This window comes from Heterodontus francisci, chromosome 3 (assembly GCF_036365525.1).
Source record: "Heterodontus francisci isolate sHetFra1 chromosome 3, sHetFra1.hap1, whole genome shotgun sequence".
Classification (NCBI taxonomy): Eukaryota; Metazoa; Chordata; class Chondrichthyes; order Heterodontiformes; family Heterodontidae; genus Heterodontus; species Heterodontus francisci.
In genome coordinates, this window is record NC_090373.1 from 62,215,854 (window position 1) to 62,243,196 (window position 27,343).

General features: G+C 43.8%; 1 protein-coding gene across 1 annotated transcript in view; it reads left to right on the forward strand.

Moving 5' to 3' along the window:
- The window catches only part of lpin1a (lipin 1a), a 117,101-nt gene that overhangs the window by 43,576 nt on the left and 46,182 nt on the right, over positions 1-27,343 (forward strand). The window contains exon 5 of the mRNA XM_068022705.1: positions 16,201-16,311. Within this exon, the coding sequence (XP_067878806.1) occupies positions 16,201-16,311 (111 nt within the window). The remainder of the gene's footprint in view (positions 1-16,200; positions 16,312-27,343) is intronic.

A 27,343-nucleotide genomic window follows, 5' to 3' on the forward strand; every position in this document is an offset into this window, starting at 1 on the left:
TAAGACATAGAGGTGACTTGATAGAGGTGTTTAAAGTTGTGAATGGATTGGACAGGGTAGATGTGGAGAGAATGGGCCCTATTTTAACTCTGTGCAAGTGTATGGATTTTTAGAATGAGTTAAGATCTCACCCAATGTTTCCACTTTGTGGGAGAATCCAAAACTAGGTGCCAGAAATAGAAGATAGTTACTAATAAATCCTTTCAGATAATAAGAAATTTCTTTACTCAGAGAGTAATTGGAATGTGAAACTCGCTACTACAGCAATGGGTTGAGGCAAATAGCTTAGATGCTTCGAAAAGGAAAGTGGACAAATACATGAGAGAAAATGAAACCGAAAGATATGCTGAAAGGTTGAGATGAGGTAAATGAAATGGGAGGAAATTCATGAGTATAAACACCAGCATGAACTAATTGGGCTGAATGACCTGTTTCTGTGCTTATATTCTATGTAATAGACCACTCCTTCCATCTCGCCTACAATGGGAGAACATTCAGCTTTCTTGGCCCCAAACTCTCCTTTGAACCCCAGCATCTTGCTACCTCCTCCTTCAAATCCCCCCCCTCAAAAACATAGCTTTGTTTGTTTATTAATTCAGTTACCTTCCCAAATATTTCTCCCATTGTTTCTTGATGTCCATTGTCTCCAGAAGTGCCTTGGGAGGTTTATTACCTTACTGGAACTTAACAAATGAAAGATAACAACCTTACTATTGGAGTTTGCGTCACTTGCATAACCTTTGAAAGGGAGAATGACAGGTGAGGCATAACCTGATGTGGTGGATTTACCGGAGGGAGATTGGAAGAAACTGTACGAGGGATAGAATGGCAAGAAATGGAGCACACCAAGAAAATTATTCACTGCTGTTTATAATGCCTTTTGGAGAGTGTCACGCCAACTTGCTTGTTGAATGATAATTTTCTTTAATCCACTGACTGGAGATCTGAATTAATTTTTTTGAAGAAATTTTAAAAAGAACAGATGAAAAAGATGCAACATTGTATCCTACTTTGCAAGGCTTGTGAGGAGAGAGACAAAATGTCTGCTCATTTTCCAGCAAGAACCAAGATCCAGGAAGTTTGAGGGAACTGCTTGTTCTTTTTAGCAAGAGGAAGAAATACTGCTAACTGCTATATTTGAATCACGGAGTGACTGTCATGTGACAAGCCCCTCCCCATTTGGTGTTTTCTCTGCAGCAAAGGAGAAACTTCTGGACTCTGACATGTACAGACTTAAGTAGGGGGTCTCGCGCTCTCTCTCCGCATCGCTGTTTCCAGGAGACCCACCAAACCAATATCTCTTCAAACTAAAAGCCTCAGGACCACCAAATTTAGCTGGAAGCCAGCAAAATCATTACACCCCAAAGACTGTATACCCCTTTTTTTTTTCTATGGACTTCAAATCAACCAATCTACCTTTCCCCACTCTGTAACCTATTTGTATGCGTGTACACCTCTAGTGTGTGTGTGTGTGTGAGAGTGAAAGTAGGCATGTAATTTATTACAAAGAACAAAGAAAATTACAGCACAGGAACAGGCCCTTCGGCCCTCCAAGCCTACGCCGATCCAAATCCTCTATCTAAACCTGTCGCCTATTTTCTAAGGGTCTGTATCTCTTTACTTCCTGCCCATTCATGTATCTGTCTAGATACATCTTAAAAGACGCTATTGTGCCCGCGTCTACCACCTCCGCTGGCAATGCGTTCCAGGCACCCACCACCCTCTGCGTAAAGAACTTTCCCCGCATATCCCCCCTAAACTTTTCCCCTTTCACTTTGAACTCGTGTCCCCTTGTAATTGAATCCCCCACTCTGGGGGGGAAAAAGCTTCTTGCTATCCACCCTGTCTATACCTCTCATGATTTTGTACACCTCAATCAGGTCCCCCCTCAACCTCCGTCTTTCTAATGAAAATAATCCTAATCTACTCAACCTCTCTTCATTGCTAGCGCCCTCCATACCAGGCAACATCCTGGTGAACCTCCTCTGCACCCTCTCCAAAGCATCTACATCCTTTTGGTAATGTGGCGACCAGAACTGCACGCAGTATTCCAAATGTGGCCGAACCAAAGTCCTATACAACTGTAACATGACCTGCCAACTCTTGTACTCAATACCCCGTCCGATGAAGGAAATCATGCCGTATGCCTTCTTGACCACTCTATTGACCTGCGTTGCCACCTTCAGGGAACAATGAACCTGAACACCCAAATCTCTCTGTACATCAATTTTCCCCAGGACTTTTCCATTTACTGTATAATTCACTCTTGAATTGGATCTTCCAAAATGCATCATTATTTTCATTAGTTTGATTTAGGTACAATAAAGTTAACCTCTTTCTTTGTTAAACTCAAGAAAACCTATCCGATTGGTTCTTGTTATGATCGTAGCAAATAAGTAATCAAACACCTTCTGAATTGACCAGTACATCCACTTTAAGAAATAATTAAACCTGTTGTGGTCAAAACAAGTAGAGGGAAAAGAGGGAAGCCCTTCGACCCCATCTCACTTGACTGTAACAAGAGTTATGAAAATCCTAACTGTATATGTTTTAACTAAGTATCATCACCTCATTCCATGACAATATGAAAGGCACAATTCAACATGGTGGCTCCTCATCAGAGCCCTTTCCTATCCTGAGTGGTGTGAAACAGGGCTGTGTTCTCGCACCCACACTTTTTGGGATTTTCTTCTCCCTGCTGCTTTCACATGCGTTCAAATCCTCTGAAGAAGGAATTTTCCTCCACACAAGATCAGGGGGCAGGTTGTTCAACCTTGCCCGTCTAAGAGCGAAGTCCAAAGTACGGAAAGTCCTCATCAGAGAACTCCTCTTTGCTGACGATGCTGCTTTAACATCTCACACTGAAGAATGCCTGCAGAGTCTCATCGACAGGTTTGCGTCTGCCTGCAATGAATTTGGCCTAACCATCAGCCTCAAGAAAACGAACATCATGGGGCAGGATGTCAGAAATGCTCCATCCATCAATATTGGCGACCACGCTCTGGAAGTGGTTCAAGAGTTCACCTACCTAGGCTCAACTATCACCAGTAACCTGTCTCTAGATGCAGAAATCAACAAGCGCATGGGTAAGGCTTCCACTGCTATGTTCAGACTGGCCAAGAGAGTGTGGGAAAATGGCGCACTGACACGGAACACAAAAGTCCGAGTGTATCAGGCCTGTGTCCTCAGTACCTTGCTCTACGGCAGCGAGGCCTGGACAACGTATGCCAGCCAAGAGCGACGTCTCAATTCATTCCATCTTCGCTGCCTTCGGAGAATACTTGGCATCAGGTGGCAGGACTATATCTCCAACACAGAAGTCCTTGAAGCGGCCAACATCCCCAGCTTATACACACTACTGAGTCAGCGGCGCTTGAGATGGCTTGGCCATGTGAGCCGCATGGAAGATGGCAGGATCCCCAAAGACACATTGTACAGCGAGCTCGCCACTGGTATCAGACCCACCGGCCGTCCATGTCTCCGTTATAAAGACGTCTGCAAACGCGACATGAAATCGTGTGACATTGATCACAAGTCGTGGGAGTCAGTTGCCAGCATTCGCCAGAGCTGGCGGGCAGCCATAAAGACAGGGCTAAATTGTGGCGAGTCGAAGAGACTTAGTAGTTGGCAGGAAAAAAGACAGAGGCGCAAGGGGAGAGCCAACTGTGCAACAGCCCCAACAAACAAATTTCTCTGCAGCACCTGTGGAAGAGCCTGTCACTCCAGAATTGGCCTTTATAGCCACTCCAGGCGCTGCTTCACAAACCACTGACCACCTCCAGGCGCGTATCCATTGTCTCTCGAGATAAGGAGGCCCAAAAAGAATATGTTTTAAAAAATGGGCGGCAGCAGTATGGATGCAAACTTGACTAAGTAATAGAAAGCAGAGAGTTATGGTGAATGACTGACCGACTGACCCAACCACCCACCCACCATCCGTCCATCTGTAGGGAGGTATACATGGTGTTCTCCAGGGTTCAGTAATAGAATCACTGCTGCTTTTCTTATACATTAATGACCTGGACTTGAGTTTGCAGTTAATACACAATTTGGGATAGTGATGGATTTTAAGCGGATTTAGACAGGCAAGTGGAATGAGTGGATGAATGGTAGATGAAATTCAATGCAGAAAAGTGTGCGGTGATACATTTTTTGTATGAAGAATGAGGAGAGGTAATACATGCTAAATAGTACAGTATTTTAAAGGAGGTTCAAGAATTGAGAGACCTGGGAGTGTTTGTGCTCAAATCATTGAAGGTTGCAGGACAGGTTAATAAAGTATCTGGAATCCTGGGCTTTATAATTGGAGGCATAGAGTACAAAAGTCAGGACGTTATGCTGAACCTGTATAAAACACTAGTTCGGCCCCAGCTGAAGTATTGTATTTAATTCTGGGCGCTGTATTTTAGGAAGGATATGAAGGCTTCGGTGAGGATGTAGAAGAGATTTACTAGAGTGGTTCCATGGATGAACTGAAGAAGCTGGTGTTGCTCTCCTTAGAGCAAAGAAGGCAAAAATATGATTTGATAGAGTTGTTTAAAATCATGAAGGTTTTAGATAGAGTAAATAAATAGAAACTGTTTCCAATGGCTGAAGGCTTGATAACCAGAGGGCAGCGACTTAAGACGATTGACAAAAGAGCCGGAGGCAACATGAAGGAAAATTGTTTATGCAGTTAGTGGTTAGGTTTTGGAATGTGCTGCTTGCTAGGGTCGTGGGAATAGATTCAGTAGTTGCTCTCAAAGGGGAATTGGATAAATACTTGAAGGAGAAAACAGGATTATGGGAAATAAGCCGGGAAGTGGGACTAACTGGATTGCTCTTTGAAAGAGCTGGTGCAGACTTGATGGGCTGAATGGCCTACTATTCTATGACAGCTGACCTGTTTTCCTAAGCTTACTCTGCATGTTGCAGAACAAGTGTGATGGTTTCATTCCTTTGAGTGTCAGTGACTAATTATAGTCACACGCTCCATCTAAATAACATTTGCTATTTGTTTTGTTGATCATTGCCTATGTACTGAATGTACTGAAGATCACGTAGCAATCATCTGGTGTCATTTTTCTAGTTCATATGTCACATAATATGGATTGAAACCCGAACTGTCTTTTTGTAGATTTATCACGTTGCTGGCCTGAGGTACTTTTAAACAATCTTTAATCAATTTTTTTTTAAAGCAAATTATGAAGTATCTTTTTTACATTAACAGAACTAAACCAAGTTGCCAAATGTCTAAAATGAAAGATTATGAAATGGCTCTGGTAGTTCTATGGAATGAGCAGAGAAACCTCATATCGGTGCAATGTTTGGAATACGTTAGCACATAATTAGTATCTACAGATTTGATATGATAGAAAAAATTGAGTGGTAGAATTTTACTGGTTAATTATGAGTGGAAGTTCTGTACTTTCCTGCTTATCTGTGAAACTGAGAAATGTTCCAATTTTGTCCATAGGAGGTAAAGTAATGAATGCTTGACTACAGTGCCACTTAGTGCCTGATACCCATCACTGCAGAAAGCACCTGATGACTGGAAAATCTCCATGTGCTGTGCTTATAATTCAGCTCAATAATAATTGGGTATAGACATGTGAAGTGTCTCCATGGAGAATACTGTGTGGGAGCAGAAAACCATTGCTACTGTCTTCAGGATTACTGGACTATCTCATGCAATCATCTGGCTTTCTCATCTCCAGTAGGATGAATATAGGAACATGGGAAAGAGGGTAGGCCATTCATTCCCTCAAATCTGTTCCACCATTCTTTTCGATCATCTGAACCTCACCTTTATCTTTTCTCCATAATCCTTGATACACTTACCAAACAAAGTCAAGTGACCTGAGTCTTTAAGAATTTTGATTGACTTGATATCCACAGCCTTTTGGGGGAAAGAGTTCCAGAATTTCACTACCCTTTCTGTGAAGAAATGCTTCCTGATTTCATTCTGAACTGGCCTGTCTCTCATTTTAAGATAAATCCCTTTGTTTTGAATTCCTTCTCTGTATCTACCCTATCAAATTTTGTAACATTTTAAGTGCCTAGACTAGATCCCTTCATAACCTTGTAAACCCAAGGGAATGCAAACCAAATTTAGGCAACCTGTCCTTTAAGACCTGGTATACTTCTGGTGAATCAGCAATGTAGCCCTCCAAAACCAATCCATCTTTCCTGTGGTGCAGTGCCCAAAATGTAGTATTCCAGATGGGGTTAGACGAATACTCTGTACAACTGAAGCACATTTCCTCACTTTTGTATTCCAACCGCTTGAGAGAAAGTTCACCATGCTGTTAGCCATTTGAATACTTTTTGTTCTTGTGCACTAAATTTTAGTGATTTTGAGTACAAGCACACCCAAATTCCTTTGCTCCTCAGCAGCTTCTTGTCTCTGTCCATTTAAGAAAGTATTTCAATTTGTCTTTCTTGAATCCAAAGTGGATGATTTCACACTTGCCCACGTTGATCTTTCCCTCTGCCATAATTTCCCTCACTTTTTCTATCTATGTCCTTTTTTGTAAGTTCCTGCTCCTATTTACACAGCTTACTATGCCTTCTAACTTAGTGCCATCTATAAACTTGGATATGCAACTACATATTCCTTCATTTAAGCCATTAATAAATATGGTGAAAAGCTACGGCCCCAGTACAGATGCCTGAGGAACACCACTTGTTAAATCCTGCCAATCAAAAAGCATTCTCTTTATCCCTACTCTTTGTCTCCTACTTCCTAACTGTTACGATCAGGTGAGGTGGGGTCGACGGAATCCCCTCTTTTTCCTGTCCTTGTTGATCACAAAGTGGATAGACTTGCCAATTCAGTGAGTGTTGGCATGTCTACACGCTGTGATCATTAAAAAAAGCTAATCAGACAAATTTTCTTCAGTTTAACCAAAGAAAGAGGTTAACATTATTCTACTTAAACCGATCTAAGTAAAAAAGAATAAAATACTCACTCAGTCACAAATAGGTTACAGAGTGAGGAAGGATAGATTGATTGAATTAGAGTACTGAGAAATAAAAGGGGTGTACAGTCTGTGGAGGTTGGTGACTCAGCTGGCTTCAGGTTGAATTTGGTGGTCCTGAGGCTTCCTGGTTGAAGAGGTGGATGCTGATTCAGTGGTTCTCCGAGAGACAGCAATGTGACCAAATTCCTTCGAGGGGTATCTCTGTTCTTTCCGGAAGTTTCTCTACCCACAATATCTCCCTTGTCAGGCTTAAGTTATTAAGTACAGTTCAGTTAAACCACTGAACACTACAGTCTGCAACAGAGAATATGCCTCGGTGCTCACAGTCAGCAGACACAGTTCGATGCTTGCAAGGTTTGACTGTTTCGTCTCCACCAGTTTAATATTCAAGTTTCTAGCCAGGGATTAAAAAAATCAACCTAACACTTTTCATGACACCAACCAATTACTGAAACTTGTCACAAAGTTACTTCCAATTCCATGTGTTTTCAGTTTTAATAATCTCTTCTGAAAGGCCATATAGATGACATCCATAAATACTTAGCTAACCACAATGACAGCGACCTCCTCAAAAAAATGCAATTATATTAGAATTAACAGTATTGGATCAAGGTACAGGATATAAATTATGGGCGGCGCAGTGGTTAGCACCGCAGCCACACAGCTCCAGGGACCCGGGTTCGATTCTGGGTACTGCCTGTGCAGACTTTGCAAGTTCTCCCTGTGTCTGCGTGGGTTTTCGCCGGGTGCTCCGGTTTCCTCCCACTTCCAAAGACTTGCAGGTGATAGGTAAATTGGCTGTTGTAAATTGCCCCTAGTGTAGGTAGGTGATGGGGAATATGGGATTACTGTAGGGTTAGTATAAAATGGTTGTTGGTCGGCACAGACTCGGTGGGCCGAAGGGCCTGTTTCAGTGCTGTATCTCTAAATAAATAAATAACAGATTTATTTAACATAAATTTATTACACAAATAACTGAACATTATTCAGTACAAAACAGTATATTTACTGTAGTCACAATTTTTATTCTTCCCCATGAGGTACCTAAAAGTGTTTCTCCTGCGCTTTGTCTCAACATAACATTGATCTTTGAAACACATTGTAGTGTTGTGGTTATGTTATCGGATTAGCAATCTAGAAGCAAAAGAAAAATACTGCGGATGCTGGAAATCCGAAACAAAAACAAAAAATGCTAGAAATACTGAGCAAGTCAGGCAACATCTGTGAAGGGAGAAGCAGAGTTAATGCTTCAGGTCTCACAGGTTAACTCTGTATTTCTCTCCACAGATGTTGTCTGACTTGCTGAGTATTTCTAGCATTTTCAGTTTTTTGCTGTAGAAATCTAGAGGGTGAGGGATCAAGCCTGGGTAGATGTCGCAAACCAAGGGGTAGTGTCAAGGCAGGAAAGCAGAATAGTAATATGGGAAATGAAGGTCAGTGAATGACAGGAATAGACAGAGAGAAAAAACCTAAGGACAAACCAACAGTCAAGACTAGATGTTACAAAGAGAACAAAAAGTCAAAACTAGAGGCTCTGAATCTGAATGCGCATAGCATTCATAACAAAGTAGACAAACGGATAGAGTACATTGAACTGATCTGATAGCCATTACAGAGACATGGCTGCAGGACGACAAGGATTGGGCCTTCAATATTGAGGGTATATGCCATTCAAGAAGAATAGAAAGCTAGGTAAAGGTGGCATTGGTGCAATAGTTAGAAATGACCTTGGTTCAGGAGTTCAGGATGTAGAATCCGTTTGGGTGGAGATGAGGAATAGTAGGGGAATGAATTCACGACTGGGAATGGTCTACAGGCCCCCTAACAGTAACCACAATGTAGGATGAAGTATACAAGAAGACATATTGGGTGTTGCTGATAAAGGGACAGCAATAATCAAGGGTGATTTTAATCTGCATATAAACTAGAAAAATCCGATCGGTAGTAGTAGCCCAGATAGTAGCCCAGATGAGGAGTTCATAGAATGCTTTCGCGATAGTTTCTTAGAGCAGCACATTCTGGAACCATCCAGAGAGCAGGTTATATTAGACTTGGTATTGTGTAATGTGACAGGATTAATTAATGGCCTCATAGTAAAGGCACCTCTAGGAAGCAACAACCACAATATGTTTGGATTTTACATCCAGTTTGAAAGAGAGAAGAGTGAGTCTAAGACTAGTATTTTAAACTTAAATAAGGGCAACTATGTGGGCATGAAAGCTGAGCTAGCTGAAGTGAACTGGGTTACTAGGCTAGGAGATAGATCAATAGAGAACCAGTGGCAGACATTCAAGGGGATATTTCATAATACTCAGGATAGGTATATTCCCACATAAAAAATTCTAAGGGGGGAACCCACCATCCGTGATTATCTAAAGAAGTTAAGGAAAGCATCAAAAGTAAGGAAAAAGCATATAATTGCGCAAAGGTAAGTGGCAGATCAGATGATTGGTCAGAATATAAAGAAAGGCAGAGAATGACTAAAAGGTCAATCAGGAGAAAGAAATTAGAAAATGAGAGGAAGCGAGCTAGAAATGTAAAAAAAAAAAGTTTCTTCGGGTATTTAAAAAGGAAAAGTTATTCACAATATACATTAATGATTTAGATGAGGGAACTAAATGTAATATCTCCAAATTTGCAGACGACACAAAACTGGGTGGGAGGGTGAGTTGTGAGGAGGATGCAGAGAGGCTTCAGGGTGATTTGGACAAGTTGAATGAGTGGATTAATGCATGGCAGATGCAGTATAATGTGGATAAATGTGAGGTTATCCACTTTGGTAGCAAAAACAGGAAGGCAGATTATTATCTGAATGGCTATAAACTGAGAGAGGGGAATATGCAGCGAGACCTGGGTGTTCCCGTACACCAGTCATTGAAGGTAAGCATGCAATTGCTTTACCAGACTGATTCCTGGGATGGCGGGACTGACGTATGAGGAGAGATTGAGTCGGTTAGGATTATATTCGCTGGAGTTCAGAAGAGTGAGGGGGGATCTCCTAGAAACCTATAAAATTCTAACAGGACTTGACAGGGTAGATGCAGGGAGGATGTTCCCAATGGAGGGGGAGTCCAGAACCAGGGGTCATAGTCTAAGGATACGGGGTAAACCTTTCAGGACTGAGATGAGGAGAAATTTCTTCACCCAGAGAGTGGTGAGCCTGTGGAATTCGCTACCACGGAAAGCAGTTGAGGCCAAAACATTGTATGTTTTCAAGAAGGAGTTAGATCTAGCTCTTGGGTCTAAAGGGATCAAAGGGTATGGTGCGAAAGCGGGAACAGGCTACTGAGTTGGATGATCAGCCATATTTGTTTTCATCAATCTTTCTCTGTGCTCCAGAACTTGCCTTGCCCCTCGCCAAGCTGTCTACAACACTGGCACCTAACCCACAATGTGGAAAATTGCCCAGATATGTCCTGTACTCAAAAAGCAGGACAAATTCAACCCGACCAATTACCATCCCATCAGTCTACTCTGTACCTTCAGCAAAGTGATGGAAGATGTCATCGACAGTGCTATCAAGCAACACTTAATCAACAATGACCTGCTGACTGGCACTCTGGGTTCCACCAGGGCCACTCAGCTCCTTGGTCAAAAAATGGACAAAAGAACTGGACTCCAGAGGTGAGGTGAGAGTGACTGCCTTGACATCAAGGCAGTATTTGACCAACTATGGCATCAAGGAACCCAAGCAAAACTGGAGTCAATGGGAATCGGGGGAAAACTCTCCACTGGTTGGTAGCACAGAAGAAGATGGTTGTGGTTGTTGGAAGTCAATCATCTGAGCTCCAGGACATCACTATGAATTCCTCAGGGTAGTGTCCTAGGCCCAACCATCTTCAGTTGCTTCATCAATGACCTTCCTTCAATCATAAGGTCAGAAGTGGGTATGTTCGCTGATGATTGCACAATGTTCAGCACCATTCACGACTCCTCAGATACTGACCCAGTCTGTGTAGAAATGCAGCAAGGCTTGGACAATATCCAGGCTTGGGCTGATAAATGGCAAGTAACATTTGTGCCACACAAGTACCAGGCAATGACCATCTCCAACAGGAGCGAATCTAACTATCTCCCCTTGACATTCAACGGCGGTTCGATCGCTGAATCCCCCACTATCAACATCCTGGGGGTTACCATTGACCAGAAACTGAACTGGAGTAGCCATATAAATACCGTGGCTACAAGAGCTGGTCAGAGGCTAGGAATCCTGTGGCGAGTAACTCGCCTCCTGACTCCCTAAAGCCTGTTCACCATCTACAAGGCACAAGTCAGGAGTGTGATGGAATACTCTCCACTTTCCTGGATGGGTGCAGCTCCAGCAGCACTCAAGAAGCTCGACACCATCCAGGACAAAGCAGCCTGTTTGTCGACGGGGTGTCATTCATTCCCTTCGCCACTGACGCACTGTGGCTGCAGTGTGTGCCATCTACAAGATGCACTACAGCAACGCACCAAGGCTACTCTGTCAGCACCTTCCAAACCCACGACCTCTACCAACTAGAAGGACAAGCGCAGCAGATGCATGGGAACATTACCACCTGCAAGTTCCTCTCCAAGCTTCTAAATGGATGTTGTCGAGCTTCTTGAGTGTTGTTAGAGCTGCACTTATCCAGGCAAACAGAGTATTCGTTAACACTTGATTTGTGCCTGTAGACGGTGGACAGGCTTTGGGGAGTCAAGAGGTGAGTTATTCGCCACAGAATTCCTAGTGCCTGACCTCCTCTTGTAGCCACAGTACTTGTATGGCTACTCCAGTTCAGTTTCTGGTCAATGGTAAGCCTCCAGGATGTTGCTAGTGGGGGAAATTCAGTGATGGCAATGCCACTGAATTGCAAGAGGGGATGGTTGGATCCTCTCTTGTTGTAGATGGTCATTGCCTGGCACTTCAATGGTGCGAATGTAACTTGCCACTTAACAGCCCAAGCCTGAATTTTAACGAGCTGGTGCTGCATATGGACAGCTTCAGTATCTGAGGAGTTGCGAATGGTGCTGAACATTGTGCAATCATCAGTGAACATCCCCACTTTTGATCTTATGATGGAGGGAAGGTCATTGATAAAGCAGCTGAAGATGGTTGGGCCTAGGACACTACCCTGAGGAACTCCTACAGTGATGTCCTGGGGCTGAGATGATTGACTTCCAACAACCACAACCATATTCTTTTGTGCTAGGTATGACTCCAACCAGTGGAGAATTTTCCCGCTGATTCCCATTGACTCCAGTTTTGCTTGGGCTCCTTGATGCCACACAGTGTCAAATGCTGCTTTGATGTCAAGGGCAGTCACTCTAACCTTGCCTCTGGAGTTCAGCTCTTTTGTCCATTTTTGGACCAAGGCTGTAATGAGGTCAGGAGCTGAGTGTCCCTGGTGGAATCCAGACAGGGTGCCAGTTAGCATATCATTGTTGATTTAAGTGCTGCTTGATAGCACTGTCGATGACATCTTCCATCACTTTGCTGAAGATACAGAGTAGACTGATGGGGTGGTAATTGGACATGTCCTGCTTTTTGTGTATCGGATGTATCTGGGCAATTTTCCACATTATCAGGTAGATGCCAGTGTTGTAGCTGTACTGGAACAGCTTGGCTAGGGGTGCGGCAAGTCCTGGAGCTCAACTCATCAGCACAATTGCTGGAATGTTGTCAGGACCCATAGCCTTTGCAGTATGCAGTGCCTTCAGCCATTTATTCATATCATGTGAATCATTCACTAGGCATGTCTGGCTGAAGATGGATGTAAATGCTTCAGCCTTGTATTTTGCACTGATGTGCTGGGCTCCCCCATCAGTTAGGATGAGGATACTTATGGAGCCTTCTCCTCCTGTAAGTTGTTTAATTGTCCACAACTATTCGTGATTGGATGTGACGGGACTGTAGAGCTTAGATCTGATCCGTATTGTGGGATTGTTTAGCTCTGTCTATCACATGCTGCTTATGCTATTTGGCATGCAAATAGTTCTCTGTTGTAGCTTCACCAGGTTGACACCTTTTTTTTAGGTATGCCTGATGCAGCTTCTGGCATGCCCTGCTGCATTTTCGTTTGAACCAGAGTTGATCCCCCGGCTTGATGGTAATGGTAGAGTGGGGGCTATGCCAGGCCATGAGGTTACAGATTGTGGTTGAATACAATTCTGCTGCTGCTGATGGCCCACAGCGCCTCATGAACCCCCAATTTTGTGTTGCTAAATCTGTTCAAAATCTTTCCCATTTAGTGTGGTTGTAGTGCCACACAATACGATGGACGGTATCCTTAATGTGAAGACAGGACTTCGTCTCCACAAGGACTGTGCGCTGGTCACTCCTACCAATACTGTCATGAATAGATCTACCTGCGACAGGTAGATTGGTGAGGACGAGGCCAAGCATATTTTTCCCTCTTGTTGGCTGTCTCACCACCTGCTGCAGACACAGCCTAGCAGCTTTGTCCTTTAGGATTCGGCCAGCTCAGTCAGTAGCAGTGCCACCGAGCCACTCTTGGTGATGGACATTGAAGTCCCCTACCCCACTTTACATCTGTGCCCTTGCCACCCTCATTGGTTCTTCCAAGTGGTGTTCAACATGGAGGAGTACTGATTCATCAGCTGAGGGGTCGGGGGAGGGGCAGTAGATGGTATTCGGCAGGAGGTTTCCTTTCCCATGTTTAACCTGATGCCATGGGTCTTCGTGCGTTCCGGAGTCAATGTTGTGGACTCCCAGGGAATCTCCCTCTTGACTGTAAACCACTGTGCCACTATCTCTGGTGTGTCTGTCCGACAGTGGGATAGGCATACCCGGGGATGGTGATCGTGGCGTGTGGGACATAGTCATATTCACAGAATCCTATCTTTATACACAATGTCAAACTGTTCTCCCAATTTTGGCACAAGCTCCCAGATGTTAATAAGGGTCTACAGGGCTGGGTCTGCCGTTTGTTGTTTCCAATGCTGAGGTGGATGGTGGGTGAACTGTCCAGTTTCAATCATTTTAGACTTTTCTCATGGTTTGGTACAACTGAGTGGCTTGCTCGGCCATTTCAGAGGGCATTTAAGACTCAGTCACATTGCTGTGGGTCTGGAGTCACATATAAGCCAGAGCAGGTAAGGATGGCAGATTTCTTTTCTTAAAGGACATTAGAGTGACAGTGAAATTGTCAGATTAACTTAAGTATAAGCCCACTACTCATCAGAGAAAATTATTGACAATTGGGCAGGGAGTAGATCCAATCAAAAGCACTACCTCAAGGATATCAATCACATAGGATGCTTATTCCAATTCTCTTGGTATTACCTGCACTGGCTGGTTATTCACACACTGTGCAGCTAGCTATGAAGGACACTATTCCACAGAGTTACATCAAGATTCTGTGTATTCCATTGATAGCATATCAACTACCTTTTTAAAAAAAAATGGAAACCAAGCTTCAGCTGCACAGTAATGACTTTGCCTGCCAGATTATGCAATCTACAGAAATATGTTAATAGCCAGCAAGAGCCAAGGTTTGCCATGACCAGCAAGAAGAAATCTGAAAAACAACTTAAGAATGACAAAAATGCCACAGTTGAACCCAGTCATGACAGATGTTCAGGCATCAGTCATTGGATAGTGATCAGAAATGTGACTCTAGTTGAGCTTCCCCATCTCTAGTTTGGAGGCCCTGAGGCCAATTGTAGCACTGTTACTGGCATCCCCGGCTGAGATTAACTCAAAGGCTCTTTAGCAACTGCAAGACTTAAGTTGCGAGTGTGAAGGATAAGAGCAGCAATGCCATTGGAACACCGTCACATCCAAGACCCTTACCAAGTCGATTACTGCCCTAACTTGAACCTATAATACAATTCCTTTTATTGTCACTGGAACAAATCCTGGAATTCCCTATCTAGCTATCTCTGCAAGGACTGCAATGGTTCAAGGTCCGTCACTTCTCAGGGCAAATATAGCCTTGCCAGGAGCACTCCCATTTTAAGGACAAATAAAAGAAATCTGACACTGACCCTGGGCCATAGGTCTACATGACTTATTTACATGTTGCTTTTCCTGATTGAGCTATTAGAAGAGCTCTTTGACATTTGATTATTTTCTATTTTGATTCATATTTCCTGCCTTTACAAGAAAATCTGTGGCAATATGATACAGCAAAATTCCTTCCTGTTCTCAATTGGGCTGCCAGTCTCTGACTAGTAATCTAAAATTCAGTAATATGGGTTTTCTGTTTAAGCCCTAGGTTTGCTACAAACTACCTTGATATTGGGCAGAGAAAGGCATTTTTCAGTTCTTGGGGAGGAAGGGCTCACCTAAGGGAGCTGGCTAAATCGCTGAACCTGAGGGGGAAGTATTTGAAGTAAAAATCAAAAACCAGAACCATAAAACTAGAACTATAACATCCGCCATGTTAGCAACACTTGCCAATTCTGTTGCATCATCATTAATTTTTTTTAGTTGCCTTTCCTTTCATTGAAATATCATAGCTTGGAATTCTTGCCTTCACTTCATGTAAGCAAATACTTACCAAGTTTTACTGCTGCCTTTGACAAGTTATCCTCGAATTTGTAGTTTTCTTGCCTATTACGTCCCACAACATGTAATGAGAATTCCATTGCATGTATCTATACAGTCTGGTATATTAAAATTTGTGAAGAATAAGTTATAATCAAACATCATGAACTGTCCAGATGATTGTCATTGAAATATAAATCATCGAAACATTCTTGTTGGTTATACAAGCCATACAATTAAGGATGTAATAATGTAGTAAAATTATTTTCCTTGAAGTGTTAATTGTGTTGCTGTAGTATGTTAAATTCTGACAATTCTGGAATATCATAAATATTCTTGTTTCTATTTCACTGATGAAAGGGCTTGCAATACCTGATTAGGTTCCTGTGTCAGAGATTCATGCAGCAAAAAAGTTAGAAATAAGGTTTGTAACATCTAATCCAAGAGTTGGACAAATTAAACATTCAGTTCTGTCCCATCACAGTGTCACTTGTTATGCGTCATAAAGGTTTACATTGCAAATCAAGCCGAAAAGCAGAGAGGCCAGTATTTTTGGTTCTGGCTTAAATTTCATCTAATTGGTGGAAAATTGTGACGCTGTAGCACAACTGGAAAATAATGATGGGGAGACTAAATGGCTGTGATGTCCTTTTATACCCAATTGGGATTGCAGGCAATATCATTGTTCACACTACATTTCATTGAACAATTGCAAACTGCCATTGAAAGCTTCCCACTAATTACTGCATTGTTTTTCCTCTTAAGGATCTCAACATATACGCACAGTGACAAGCAATTGCATGTCAGTACCTCAGTTAACTTCAGCCAACTTTTCGTGCATCCCCTTTCAGACAGTGAGTGTTCATCCAGACACAGGTATGTGGTCTTCGAGTTTTGCCATGCCTCTGACACTTTCCTGTATTAATAGATATTGTACCTGCTATTCTATTAACTTCTTGTCAGAGCTATGTACTTGTGATGACAAACAACAAAAAATAATCTTTGACGGGGTGGTGGGAGAATTCCTTGCTGGCATTTAGGATAGTTAATTCATTGTATTAATGAGGTTTTTTACCTTCATACTCTGTGTAGGGATTGGGATGTGGAACAGAAGCACCAGCACATGGAGAGCAGTTCTGTTTCCATGCTGTCTATCTGGTGGGGAAAGTGCTGCTGTGTTGATGAGGAGAAACATTCTGAAATAGATTTATTTCTGTTAACTAATATATCATGACTCAGAGCCACATGATATCATTTTACGTGGTGAGCACTTGTAAAATGGAAGCTCTTGCAGCAGCTTTAATCTTCCTTAATAAAAGCAAAATACTGCGGATGCTGGAAATCTGAAACAAAAACAAGAAATGCTGGAATCACTCAGCAGGTCTGGCAGCATCTGTGGAAAGAGAAGCAGAGTTAACGTTTCGGGTCAGCAACCCTTCTTCGGAACTGACAAATATTAGAAAAGTCACAGATTATAAACAAGTGAGGTGGGGGTTGGGCAAGAGATAACAAAGGAGAAGGTGCAGATTGGACCAGGCCACATAGCTGACCAAAAGGTCACGGAGCAAAGGCAAACAATATGTTAATGGTGTGTTGAAAGACAAAGCATTAGTACAGATTAGGTGTGAATATACTGAATATTGAACAGCAGCAAGTGCAAACCTGAAGAAAAACAACCTGAAAAAAACAGTGGGTAAGCAAACTGAACAAACTAAGATGAAATGAAATAAATGCAAAAAAAGATTGTAAAAAATGTAAAAAGGAATGTAAAAAAAAAGGAAGAAAAAATGACTAAAAATGAAAGTAAAGTGCGGGGCTGTCATGCTCTGAAATTATTGAACTCAATGTTCAGTCCGGCAGGCTGTAGTGTGCCTAATCGGTAGATGAGATGCTGTTCCTCGAGCTTGCGTTGATGTTCACTGGAACACTGCAGCAATCCCAGGACAGAGATGTGAGCATGAGAGCAGGGGGGAGTGTTGAAATGGCAAGCAACCGGAAGCTCAGGGTCCTGCTTGCGGACTGAGCGGAGATGTTCCGCAAAGCGGTCACCCAGTCTGCGCTTGGTCTCCCCAATGTAGAGGAGACCACACTGTGAGCAGCGAATACAGTATACTACATTGAAAGAAGTACAAGTAGATCGCTGCTTCACCTGAAAGGAGTGTTTGGGGCCTGGGATAGTGAGGAGAGAGGAGGTAAATGGGCAGGTATTACACCTCCTGCGATTGCAAGGGAAGGTGCCCTGGGACGGGGACGAGGTGGTGGGGGTAATGGAGGAGTGGACCAGGGTGTCGCGGAGGGAACGATCCCTTCGGAATGCTGACAGGGGAAGGGAGGGGAAGATGCGACTGGTAGTGGCATCACGCTGGAAATGGCGAAAATGGCGGAGGATGATCCTTTGGATATGGAGGCTGGTGGGATGAAAAGTGAGGACAAGGGGAACCCTGTCACGGTTCTGGGAGGGAGGGGAAGGGGTGAGGGTAGAGGTGCGGGGAATGGGTCGGACACGATTGAGGGCCCTGTCAACCACAGTGGGGGGAAATCCTCGGTTGAGGAAAAAGGAGGTCATATCAGAAGCACAGTCATGGAAGGTAGCATCATCAGAGCAGATGCGTCGGAGACGGAGAAACTGGGAGAATGGAATGGAGTCCTTACAGGAGGTAGGGTGTGAAGAAGTGTAGTCGAGGTAGCTGTGAGAGTCAGTGGGCTTATAATGGATATTGGTAGACAACCTATCCCCAGAGATGGAGACAGAGAAGTCGAGGAAGGGAAGGGAAGTGTCAGAGATGGACCATGTAAAGGTGAGAGAAGGGTGGAAATTGGAAGCAAAGTTGATAAAGTTTTCTAGTTCGGGGCGGGAGCAGGAAACGGCACCGATACAGTCATCAATGTACCGGAAAAAGAGTTGGGGGAGGGGGCCTGAGTAGGACTGGAACAAAGAATGCTCGACATATCCCACAAAAAGACAGGCATAACTAGGACCCATGCGGGTACCCATAGCGACACCTTTTACTTGAAGGAAATGCACGGAGTTGAAGGAGAAGTTGTTCAATGTGAGAACAAGTTCAGCCAGGCGGAGGAGGGTGTTGGTGGATGGGGACTGGTTGGACCTCTGTTCCAGGAAGAAGCGGAGAGCCCTCAAACCATCCTGGTGGGGGATGGAGGTGTAGAGCGATTGGACGTCCATAGTGAAGAGGAGGCGGTTGGGACCAGGAAACTGGAAATTGTCAAAATGACGTAGGGCGTCAGAAGAGTCACGGATGTAGGTGGGAAGAGACTGGACCAGCGGAGAAAAGATAGAGTCTAGATAGGAAGAAATAAGTTCAGTGGGGCAGGAGCAGGCTGACACAATGGGTCTGCCGGGACAGTCCCGTTTGTGGATTTTGGGAAGGAGGTAGAAGCGGGCTGTCCGGGGTTGCGGGACTATGAGGTTGGAAGCTGTAGAGGGAAGATCTCCAGAGGAGATGAGGTCAGTGACAGTCCTTTGGACGGTGGCTTGATGTTCGGTGGTGGGGTCATGGTCCAGAGGGAGGTAGGAAGAGGTGTCTGTGAGTTGGCGTTGAGCTTCTGCAAGGTAGAGGTTGGTACGCCATACGACTGTACGACATACATTGATGACTGTATCGGTGCCGTTTCCTGCTCCCGCCCCGAACTAGAAAACTTTATCAACTTTGCTTCCAATTTCCACCCTTCTCTCACCTTTACATGGTCCATCTCTGACACTTCCCTTCCCTTCCTCGACTTCTCTGTCTCCATCTCTGGGGATAGGTTGTCTACCAATATCCATTATAAGCCCACTGACTCTCACAGCTACCTTGACTACACTTCTTCACACCCTACCTCCTGTAAGGACTCCATTCCATTCTCCCAGTTTCTTCGTCTCCGACGCATCTGCTCTGATGATGCTACCTTCCATGACGGTGCTTCTGATATGACCTCCTTTTTCCTCAACCGAGGATTTCCCCCCACTGTGGTTGACAGGGCCCTCAACCGTGTCCGACCCATTCCCCGCACCTCTACCCTCACCCCTTCCCCTCCCTCCCAGAACCGCGACAGGGTTCCCCTTGTCCTCACTTTTCATCCCACCAGCCTCCATATCCAAAGGATCGTCCTCCGCCATTTTCGCCACCTCCAGCGTGATGCCACTACCAGTCGCATCTTCCCCTCCCTTCCCCTGTCAGCATTCCGAAGGGGTCGTTCCCTCCGCGACACCCTGGTCCACTCCTCCATTACCCCCACCACCTCGTCCCCGTCCCAGGGCACCTTCCCTTGCAATCGCAGGAGGTGTAATACCTGCCCATTTACCTCCTCTCTCCTCACTATCCCAGGCCCCAAACACTCCTTTCAGGTGAAGCAGCGATCTACTTGTACTTCTTTCAATGTAGTATACTGTATTCGCTGCTCACAGTGTGGTCTCCTCTACATTGGGGAGACCAAGCGCAGACTGGGTGACCGCTTTGCGGAACATCTCCGCTCAGTCCGCAAGCAGGACCCTGAGCTTCCGGTTGCTTGCCATTTCAACACTCCCCCCTGCTCTCATGCTCACATCTCTGTCCTGGGATTGCTGCAGTGTTCCAGTGAACATCAACGCAAGCTCGAGGAACAGCATCTCATCTACCGATTAGGCACACTACAGCCTGCCGGACTGAACATTGAGTTCAATAATTTCAGAGCATGACAGCCCCGCACTTTACTTTCATTTTTAGTTATTTTTTCTTTTTTTTTTACATTCCTTTTTACATTTTTTACAATCTTTTTTTGCATTTATTTCATTTCATCTTAGTTTGTTCAGTTTGCTTACCCACTTTTTTTCAGGTTGTTTTTCTTCAGGTTTGCACTTGCTGCTGTTCAATATTCAGTATATTCACACCTAATCTGTACTAATGCTTTGTCTTTCAACACACCATTAACATATTGTTTGCCTTTGCTCAGTGACCTTTTGGTCAGCTATGTGGCCTGGTCCAATCTGCACCTTCTCCTTTGTTATCTCTTGCCCAACCCCCACCTCACTTGTTTATAATCTGTGACTTTTCTAATATTTGTCAGTTCCGAAGAAGGGTCGCTGACCCGAAACGTTAACTCTGCTTCTCTTTCCACAGATGCTGCCAGACCTGCTGAGTGATTCCAGCATTTCTTGTTTTTGCTTTAATCTTCCTGTTTGGTTAACTAAAGTTTAATGAGACAAACATTCTGAAAGAGCACTAGTGATTGCATATGTTCAAATTGTTGAAGAAATTGCATTTCAGTTGCAAACCTCAGTGCTGAAGGAGGTTTTTTAAATTGAAATAATTAGAGATATAATGGCAGCATGGGTAACAACTGCATCACTTTCGATACTGTGATGTCATGTAAAAGTAGTATGGCAAAATGTTTGATTGCACATTTCTGCACAAACAAATGGGATAAGATTTGCAAAATCACTTTTCTATTAATGTTCCTTTAAAGACCACTTTTTAGTTTTGTGCAACATTAAAGCAGTGGGCAGTACAGTGACTTATTAATCACCAAAATCAGGACATCTGTTGATATATTACCTTTGGCCTCATTGTCTCTCGAGACAATGGGTAAGCGCCTGGATGTGGTCAGTGGTTTGTGAAGCAGCGCCTGGAGTGGCTATAAAGGCCAATTCTAGAGTGACAGACTCTTCCACAGGTGCTGCAGATAAAATTGGTTGTCGGGGCTGTTACACAGTTGGCATATTACAAAAATATTGATAACATTCATTCCGATTGATGGACAGAAAATGCCTGTTTGTTAGTTACTAAACTAACCGCTAGATTATTATTTGTGGCAGATATTCGTCATGCTTCATCAGATGACAAGGAAATTTCAAAGTTAGTTGTTTCTGAATTTATCACCTAAAGTTACTAAATCTACAGTCAACACAAAATCTTTTGGCAAATCAGATACTGAAAACAAAATTAGGACTGCTGGACATCTGAAATAAAATAGAAAATCTTGGATTTTGTGGGTCAGTTAGTATCAAAGTTAAAGAAAAGTTTAAGCCTTCTCTCTGTTTCTTGTCTCTTTCCCTCCCCCACTTCAATTTTATATATAAATGGATCAAATTGGGATATCCTACACTGTTGTAGACTTAATTCTCCAGTGCGATTAATTTTGCATATATTTGGGTCAGTTATATCAGATTTATGATCTTTTTTTAAAGCACTGTTCCATTTTCAGATGGCAATAGCACTGTGTTTGCTAGCTCAGATGTGTTCTGGTTAACATAACATTAATTGTCGGTACAGCAAGAGTAACACAGGGATGATGTCACAGCCGGCTGCTTTGTTGTCCTTGTCATTGGTACTCTCTGTTCAGGTGTTTCAGCAAGAGCCAGGCAACCTAAATAATTCTGCTTTCTTTGCTGCATTGCAAAACTCCAGTCTGCCTGCAGAAAGCAATCAACGTACTTCACATCTTTTGGTTCCCGTTGCTGGAGGCTTGTCTAGCTCTTGTCCACAGCCATCGTTTCTTTCTCCATCTATGCTCAGGTATAAGTGTGCTGTCGCACTTCCAGCTTTTGTGATGCTGCTAACATATTAACCATTCAGGATAATGTTGTTCGATGATTCTTAACCTTTCAAGTTAACCTGAAGAAGTTTTGGTATGTGTTTTCTCGTAGAAATATTGGTTATATCTTTGTCAAGTGCTTTGAAATCCAATTTGAATGCTTATTGTGCATACGTCATTCCCACTAGCTTTATTGTCGCTATTTTGGCTTTTAAAAAAGGGAACATTTTAAAGGGAATACTATAATTCCAAGGAGCTTAAAAAAAAAGTATGTAGATTTGACTTGGATACACAATATTTGACTTTTAAAAAAATTGTTGGATGTCAAATTCCATTCAGTTTTAGAAGTCTCTGTCATTTGGGGTGAAGTTAATCATAAGTTCCACATGAGCTTTTAGGTCATTACTATATTGTAATTTTACACTTGAAATGGCACAGTCTGCATACATTGGTTTTTACTTTCTAGTCACATTCATTTTATTTTGTCAGTCTGTCTGACACAGTCTGTATAACACAACAGCCAGCATACACAAAAGTTCTTCCACTCTGTACCTCCAAAGGCTAGGTGGATCTTTCACCAAATATTGTGTTCCTTCATGTTGGCAATGAAATATAAAATTTGAGTTCTTAGTTCTGGGTGATACTGACCTGGAGTTGGTTTATCAGACCTTGTGGTATTTAAATAACTTATTTGCCTTGGAGCTGTTTAATCATCTGAAAACTGAACATCATTTGTAACCATTAAAATATATATGTAATTCTGTTACTTTATCATACCAACTTCTCTCAGGCTAGTAGTTGTTGAGTGCAATGTGTGCTCTTCAGGCTAGCTCTGCTGAGGGCAGCGTGTTGCTGGAGCACTGAACGCTGCCAAGAATGAGCTCTTTTTTGCATTTTTGCTTGTGTGCATTCATAGATCTCCTCACTCCCTGGGGCACCAACGTTCTAACATTTCCAGCATGCAAGTGGGGGTGCTCACATACTTCTAACATTAAGGTGGCTCTGCTTATGTTTTTGAAGTGTCCAGGCTGTCCAGTGACCCACCTGAATAAAGTGACTTGATATCTAACAAGTGGTTTATTTCACTTCTGGACCCAAACTGCTCTAGGGAGTCAGGTTTGTGATTTTGCTCCCCAGATATGTTTATGTTAATGTAAAAGTGATAGTATAGTATCATCCTTACGGTGCGGAAGAATTATTTTCTGTATATTTTTGCTGTTGAACATTTATAAAATGAAGTTAGAGTTCCTTTTCTTGGCTGTTCTAACAAAGTATGGCCGCATCCAATCTCAGCACCACCTAGCCACTCCTTGATTTACTTTGTCTTCCCAAGAACATTTTTCAGCCTTAGACCGTCTTCTAGGTTTCAAAATCAAAAGGGTCAGTGAGGTACTTTCTAGATGATGAATTGAGACTCCAACTCTATCTGACCTGCTTCTGTGCACATATTATTGACTGGGTTAAGAATAGCATTGACCTATACATGGCAACAGGTTGCCTGCCTACATTTCATTCAGAATGGAGAGGAGAAAGAAAATAATGAAATCAGAGGAAAGACTACATTTGAAATATAGTGTACTTGTTGACTTACAGGATTTGTTAAATAACGCAGTTATATATTTTAATTTTTTGGCTTGACATTCTTTTGAAGTACTCAAAACAGACAAATCAGAATCAATCCCATATAAATCACAAGGTGGTGCTGTGAATGTTTATCTTTTTATTCATTCTCTCGATATAGTCATCGCTGGTTGTCCATAAGAAACCAGTGGAGTACATTCTTGAACTGATAATCATCTAAGTCAGAATGGCGTGTGAGTTGGAGAAAAAGATGGAGGTGATGGTGTTCCCTTGTATCTGCTGCCCCTCGCCTCCCAGCAGGTAGAGATTGCAGGTTTGGGAGGTGATGTGGAAAAGGTTTTGGTGACTTGCTGCAGTGCATCTGTAGATAGTAAACACTGCTGGAATTGGTGATGGAGGGAGTGGACATTTATGCTGATTGGTGTCCTGGATGGTGTTGAGCTTCTTGCATTGATGGGTGCAGCTGCAAAAACATTCAAGTGGAGCATATTCTTTAGCACTCCCGACTTGCATCTTGCAGGTGGTGGCAAGAATTTTAGCAGTTAGAAGGTGAGCCAGTAACCACAGAACGTCCAGCCTGTGACCTGCTCTAGTAGCCATGGCCTTTATGTGGTTGGTCCAATTGAGTTTCTGGTCAGTGGCAATGCCCCCGACCCCTACAACGTTGATGGCGAGGTATTTGGCGATTATAATGCTTTGAACGGCAAGGGGAAGAGATTATGCTTTCTCTTGTTGAAGATGGTAATTTCCTGGTATTTGCATGGCACAAACATTAATTGCCTAAACCTGAATGCCATCCAGGTCTTGAAGCTGTCCATGCCTGCATGCAAAATTATTTGAAGAATTGCAGATGGAACTGAACACTCTGCAATCATCAGTGCACCTTAATAATCGAGGGAAGGTCATTGATTGAAGCAGTTGAAGATGGTTGGGCCTTGGAGGCTGCCCTGAGGAACTTCTGCAGCGACGTCCTGGGGCTGAGATGATTGACCTCCAACTTCTTCCTTTGTGCTACGTATGACTTCAACCAGTTGTGAGGTCATCCCTTGATTCTCAGTGACTTCAATTTTGCTAGGGATCCTTGATGCCACATTTGGTCAAATGCTGCCTTGATGGTTTTGTCCGTGTTTGAACCAAGGCTGTACCAAGGTCTGGAGTCAAATGACCCTAGTGGGATCCAAACTGCGCATCGTTGAGCAGGTTATTGGTGAGTGGGTGCTGCTTGATAGCATTGGAATGACCCCTTCCATCACTTTACTGCTGATTGAGTGTAGATTAATTGGGTAGAAGTTGGACGGGTTGAATCTGTCCTGCGTTTTGTGGATAGGATGCGCAGAGCAAATTTTCCATGTTGTCAGGTAGACGCTGCTGTTGTAGTTGTACTGGAACAACTTGGCTAGGGGTGTGTTTATTTCTGACAGGGCTTCAACACGACAGACAGGATTTTGGCAGGGCCTGAAGCCTTTGCTGTGCCCAGTACATTCAGCCATTTCTTGATATCCTGGTGAGTGAATCAAATTGGATGGAGACCGGCTTCTGTGATGGTAGAAACTTCAGGAAAAGGCCAAGAAGGATCATCCACTCGGGACTTCTGGCTGAAGACAGTTAGAATGCTCAGATTCACCTTTTGCTCTTGTGCTGGGCTCTGCCACCATTGAAGACGCGGATGTTCAGGGAGCTTCCTCCTCCTGTTAATTGCTTAATTGTCTCCCACCATTCGAAACTAGATGTGGCAAGATTACAGAGCTTTGATCTGATCTGTTTGATCAGTAGTGGTACTTTTTTTAATTCATTTATGGGATGTGGGCATTGCTGGCTAGAACAGCATTTATTGCCCATCCCTAATTGCCCTTGAGAAGGTGGTGGTGAGCTGCCTTTTTGAACTGCTGCAGTCCATGTGGGGTAGGTACACCCACAGTGCTGTTAGGAAGGGAGTTCCAGGATTTTGACCCAGCAACAGTGAAGGAACGGCGATATAGTTCCAAGTCAGGATGGTGTGTAACTTAGACGGGAACTTGCAGGTGGTGGAGTTCCCATGCATTTTCTGCCCTTGTCCTTCTAGCTAGTAGAGGTCGCAGGTTTGGAAGATGCTGTCTAAGGAGCCTTGGTGCATTGCTGCAGTGCATCTTGTAGATGGTACACACTGCTGCCACTGTGCGTCGGTGGTGAAGGGAGTGAATGTTTGTAGATGGGGTGCCAATTAAGCAGGCTGCTTTGTCCTAGATGGTGTCGAGCTTCATGAGTGTTGTTGGAGCTGAACCCATCCAGGCAAGTGGAGAGTATTCCATCACACTCCTGACTTGTGCCTTGTAGATAGTGGACAGGCTTTGGGGAGTCAGGAGGTGAGTTACTCGCTGCAGGATTCCTAGCCTCTGACCTGCTCTTGTAGCCACAGTATTTATATGGCTACTCCAGTTCAGTTTCTGGTCAATGGTAGCCCCTAGGATGTTGATAGTGGGGGATTCAGCAATCATAATGCCATTGAATGTCAAGGGAAGATGGTTAGATTCTCTCTTGTTGGAGATGGTCATTGCCTGGCACTTGTGTGGCGCAAATGTCACTTGTCACTTATCAGCCCAAGCCTGGATATTGTCCAGGTCTTGCTGCATTTCTACATGGACTGCTTCAGTATCTGAGGAGTCGCAAATGGTGCTGAACATTGTGCAATCATCAGCGAACATCCCCACTTTCTGACCTTATGAATGAAGGAAGGTCATTGATGAAGCAGCTGAAGATGGTTGGGCCTAGGACACTACCCTGAGGAACTCCTGCAGTGATGTCCTGAAACTCAGATGATTGACCTCCAACAACCGCAACCATCTTCCTTTGTGCTAGGTATGACTCCAACCAGTGGAGAGTTTTCCCCCCGATTCCCATTGACTTCAGTTTTACTAGGGCTCCTTGATGCCATACTCAGTTAAAGGCTGCCTTGATGTCCAGGGCAGTCACTCTCACCTCACCTCTGGAGTTCAGCTCTTTTGTCCATGTTTGAACCAAGGCTGTAATGAGGTCAGGAGCTGAGTGGCCCTGGTGGAACCCAAACTGAACGTCACTGAGCAGGTTATTGCTAAGCAAGTACCGCATGATGGCACTGTTGATGACACCTTCCATCACTTCACTGATGATTGAGAGCAGGCTGATGGGGCGGTAATTGGCCGGGTTGGACTTGTCCTGCTTTTTGTGTACAGGACATACCTGGGCAATTTTCCACGTTTCAGGGTAGATGCCAGTGTTGTAGCTGTACTGGAACATCTTGGCAAGGGGCACGGCAAATTCTGGAGCACAGGTCTTCAGTACTATTGCCGGAATGTTGTCAGGACCCATAGCCTTTGCAGTATCCAGTGCCTTCAGTTGTTTCTTGATATCACGCTGGGTGCATCAAATTGGCTGAGGTTTGGCATCTGTCATGCTGGGGACTTCAGGAGGAGGCCGAGATAGGTCATCAACTCGGCACTTCTGGCTGAAGATTGTTGCAAATGCTTCAGCCTTATCTTTCACACTGATGTGCTGGGCTCCCGCATCATTGAGGATGGGGATATTTGTGGAGCCACCTCCTCCAGTTAGTTGTTTAATTGTCCACCACCATTCACGGCTGGATGTGGCAGGACTGCAGAGCTTAGATCTGATCCATTGGTTATGGGATCGCTTAGCTCTGTCTATTGCATGCTGCTCATGCAATTTGGCATGCAGGTAGTGCTGTGTTGTAGCTTCACCAAGTTGACACCTCATTTTGAGGTATGCCTGGTGCTGCTCCTGGCTTGCCCTCTTGCACTCTTCATTGAACCAGGGTTGGTCTCCTGGCTTGATGGTAATGGTA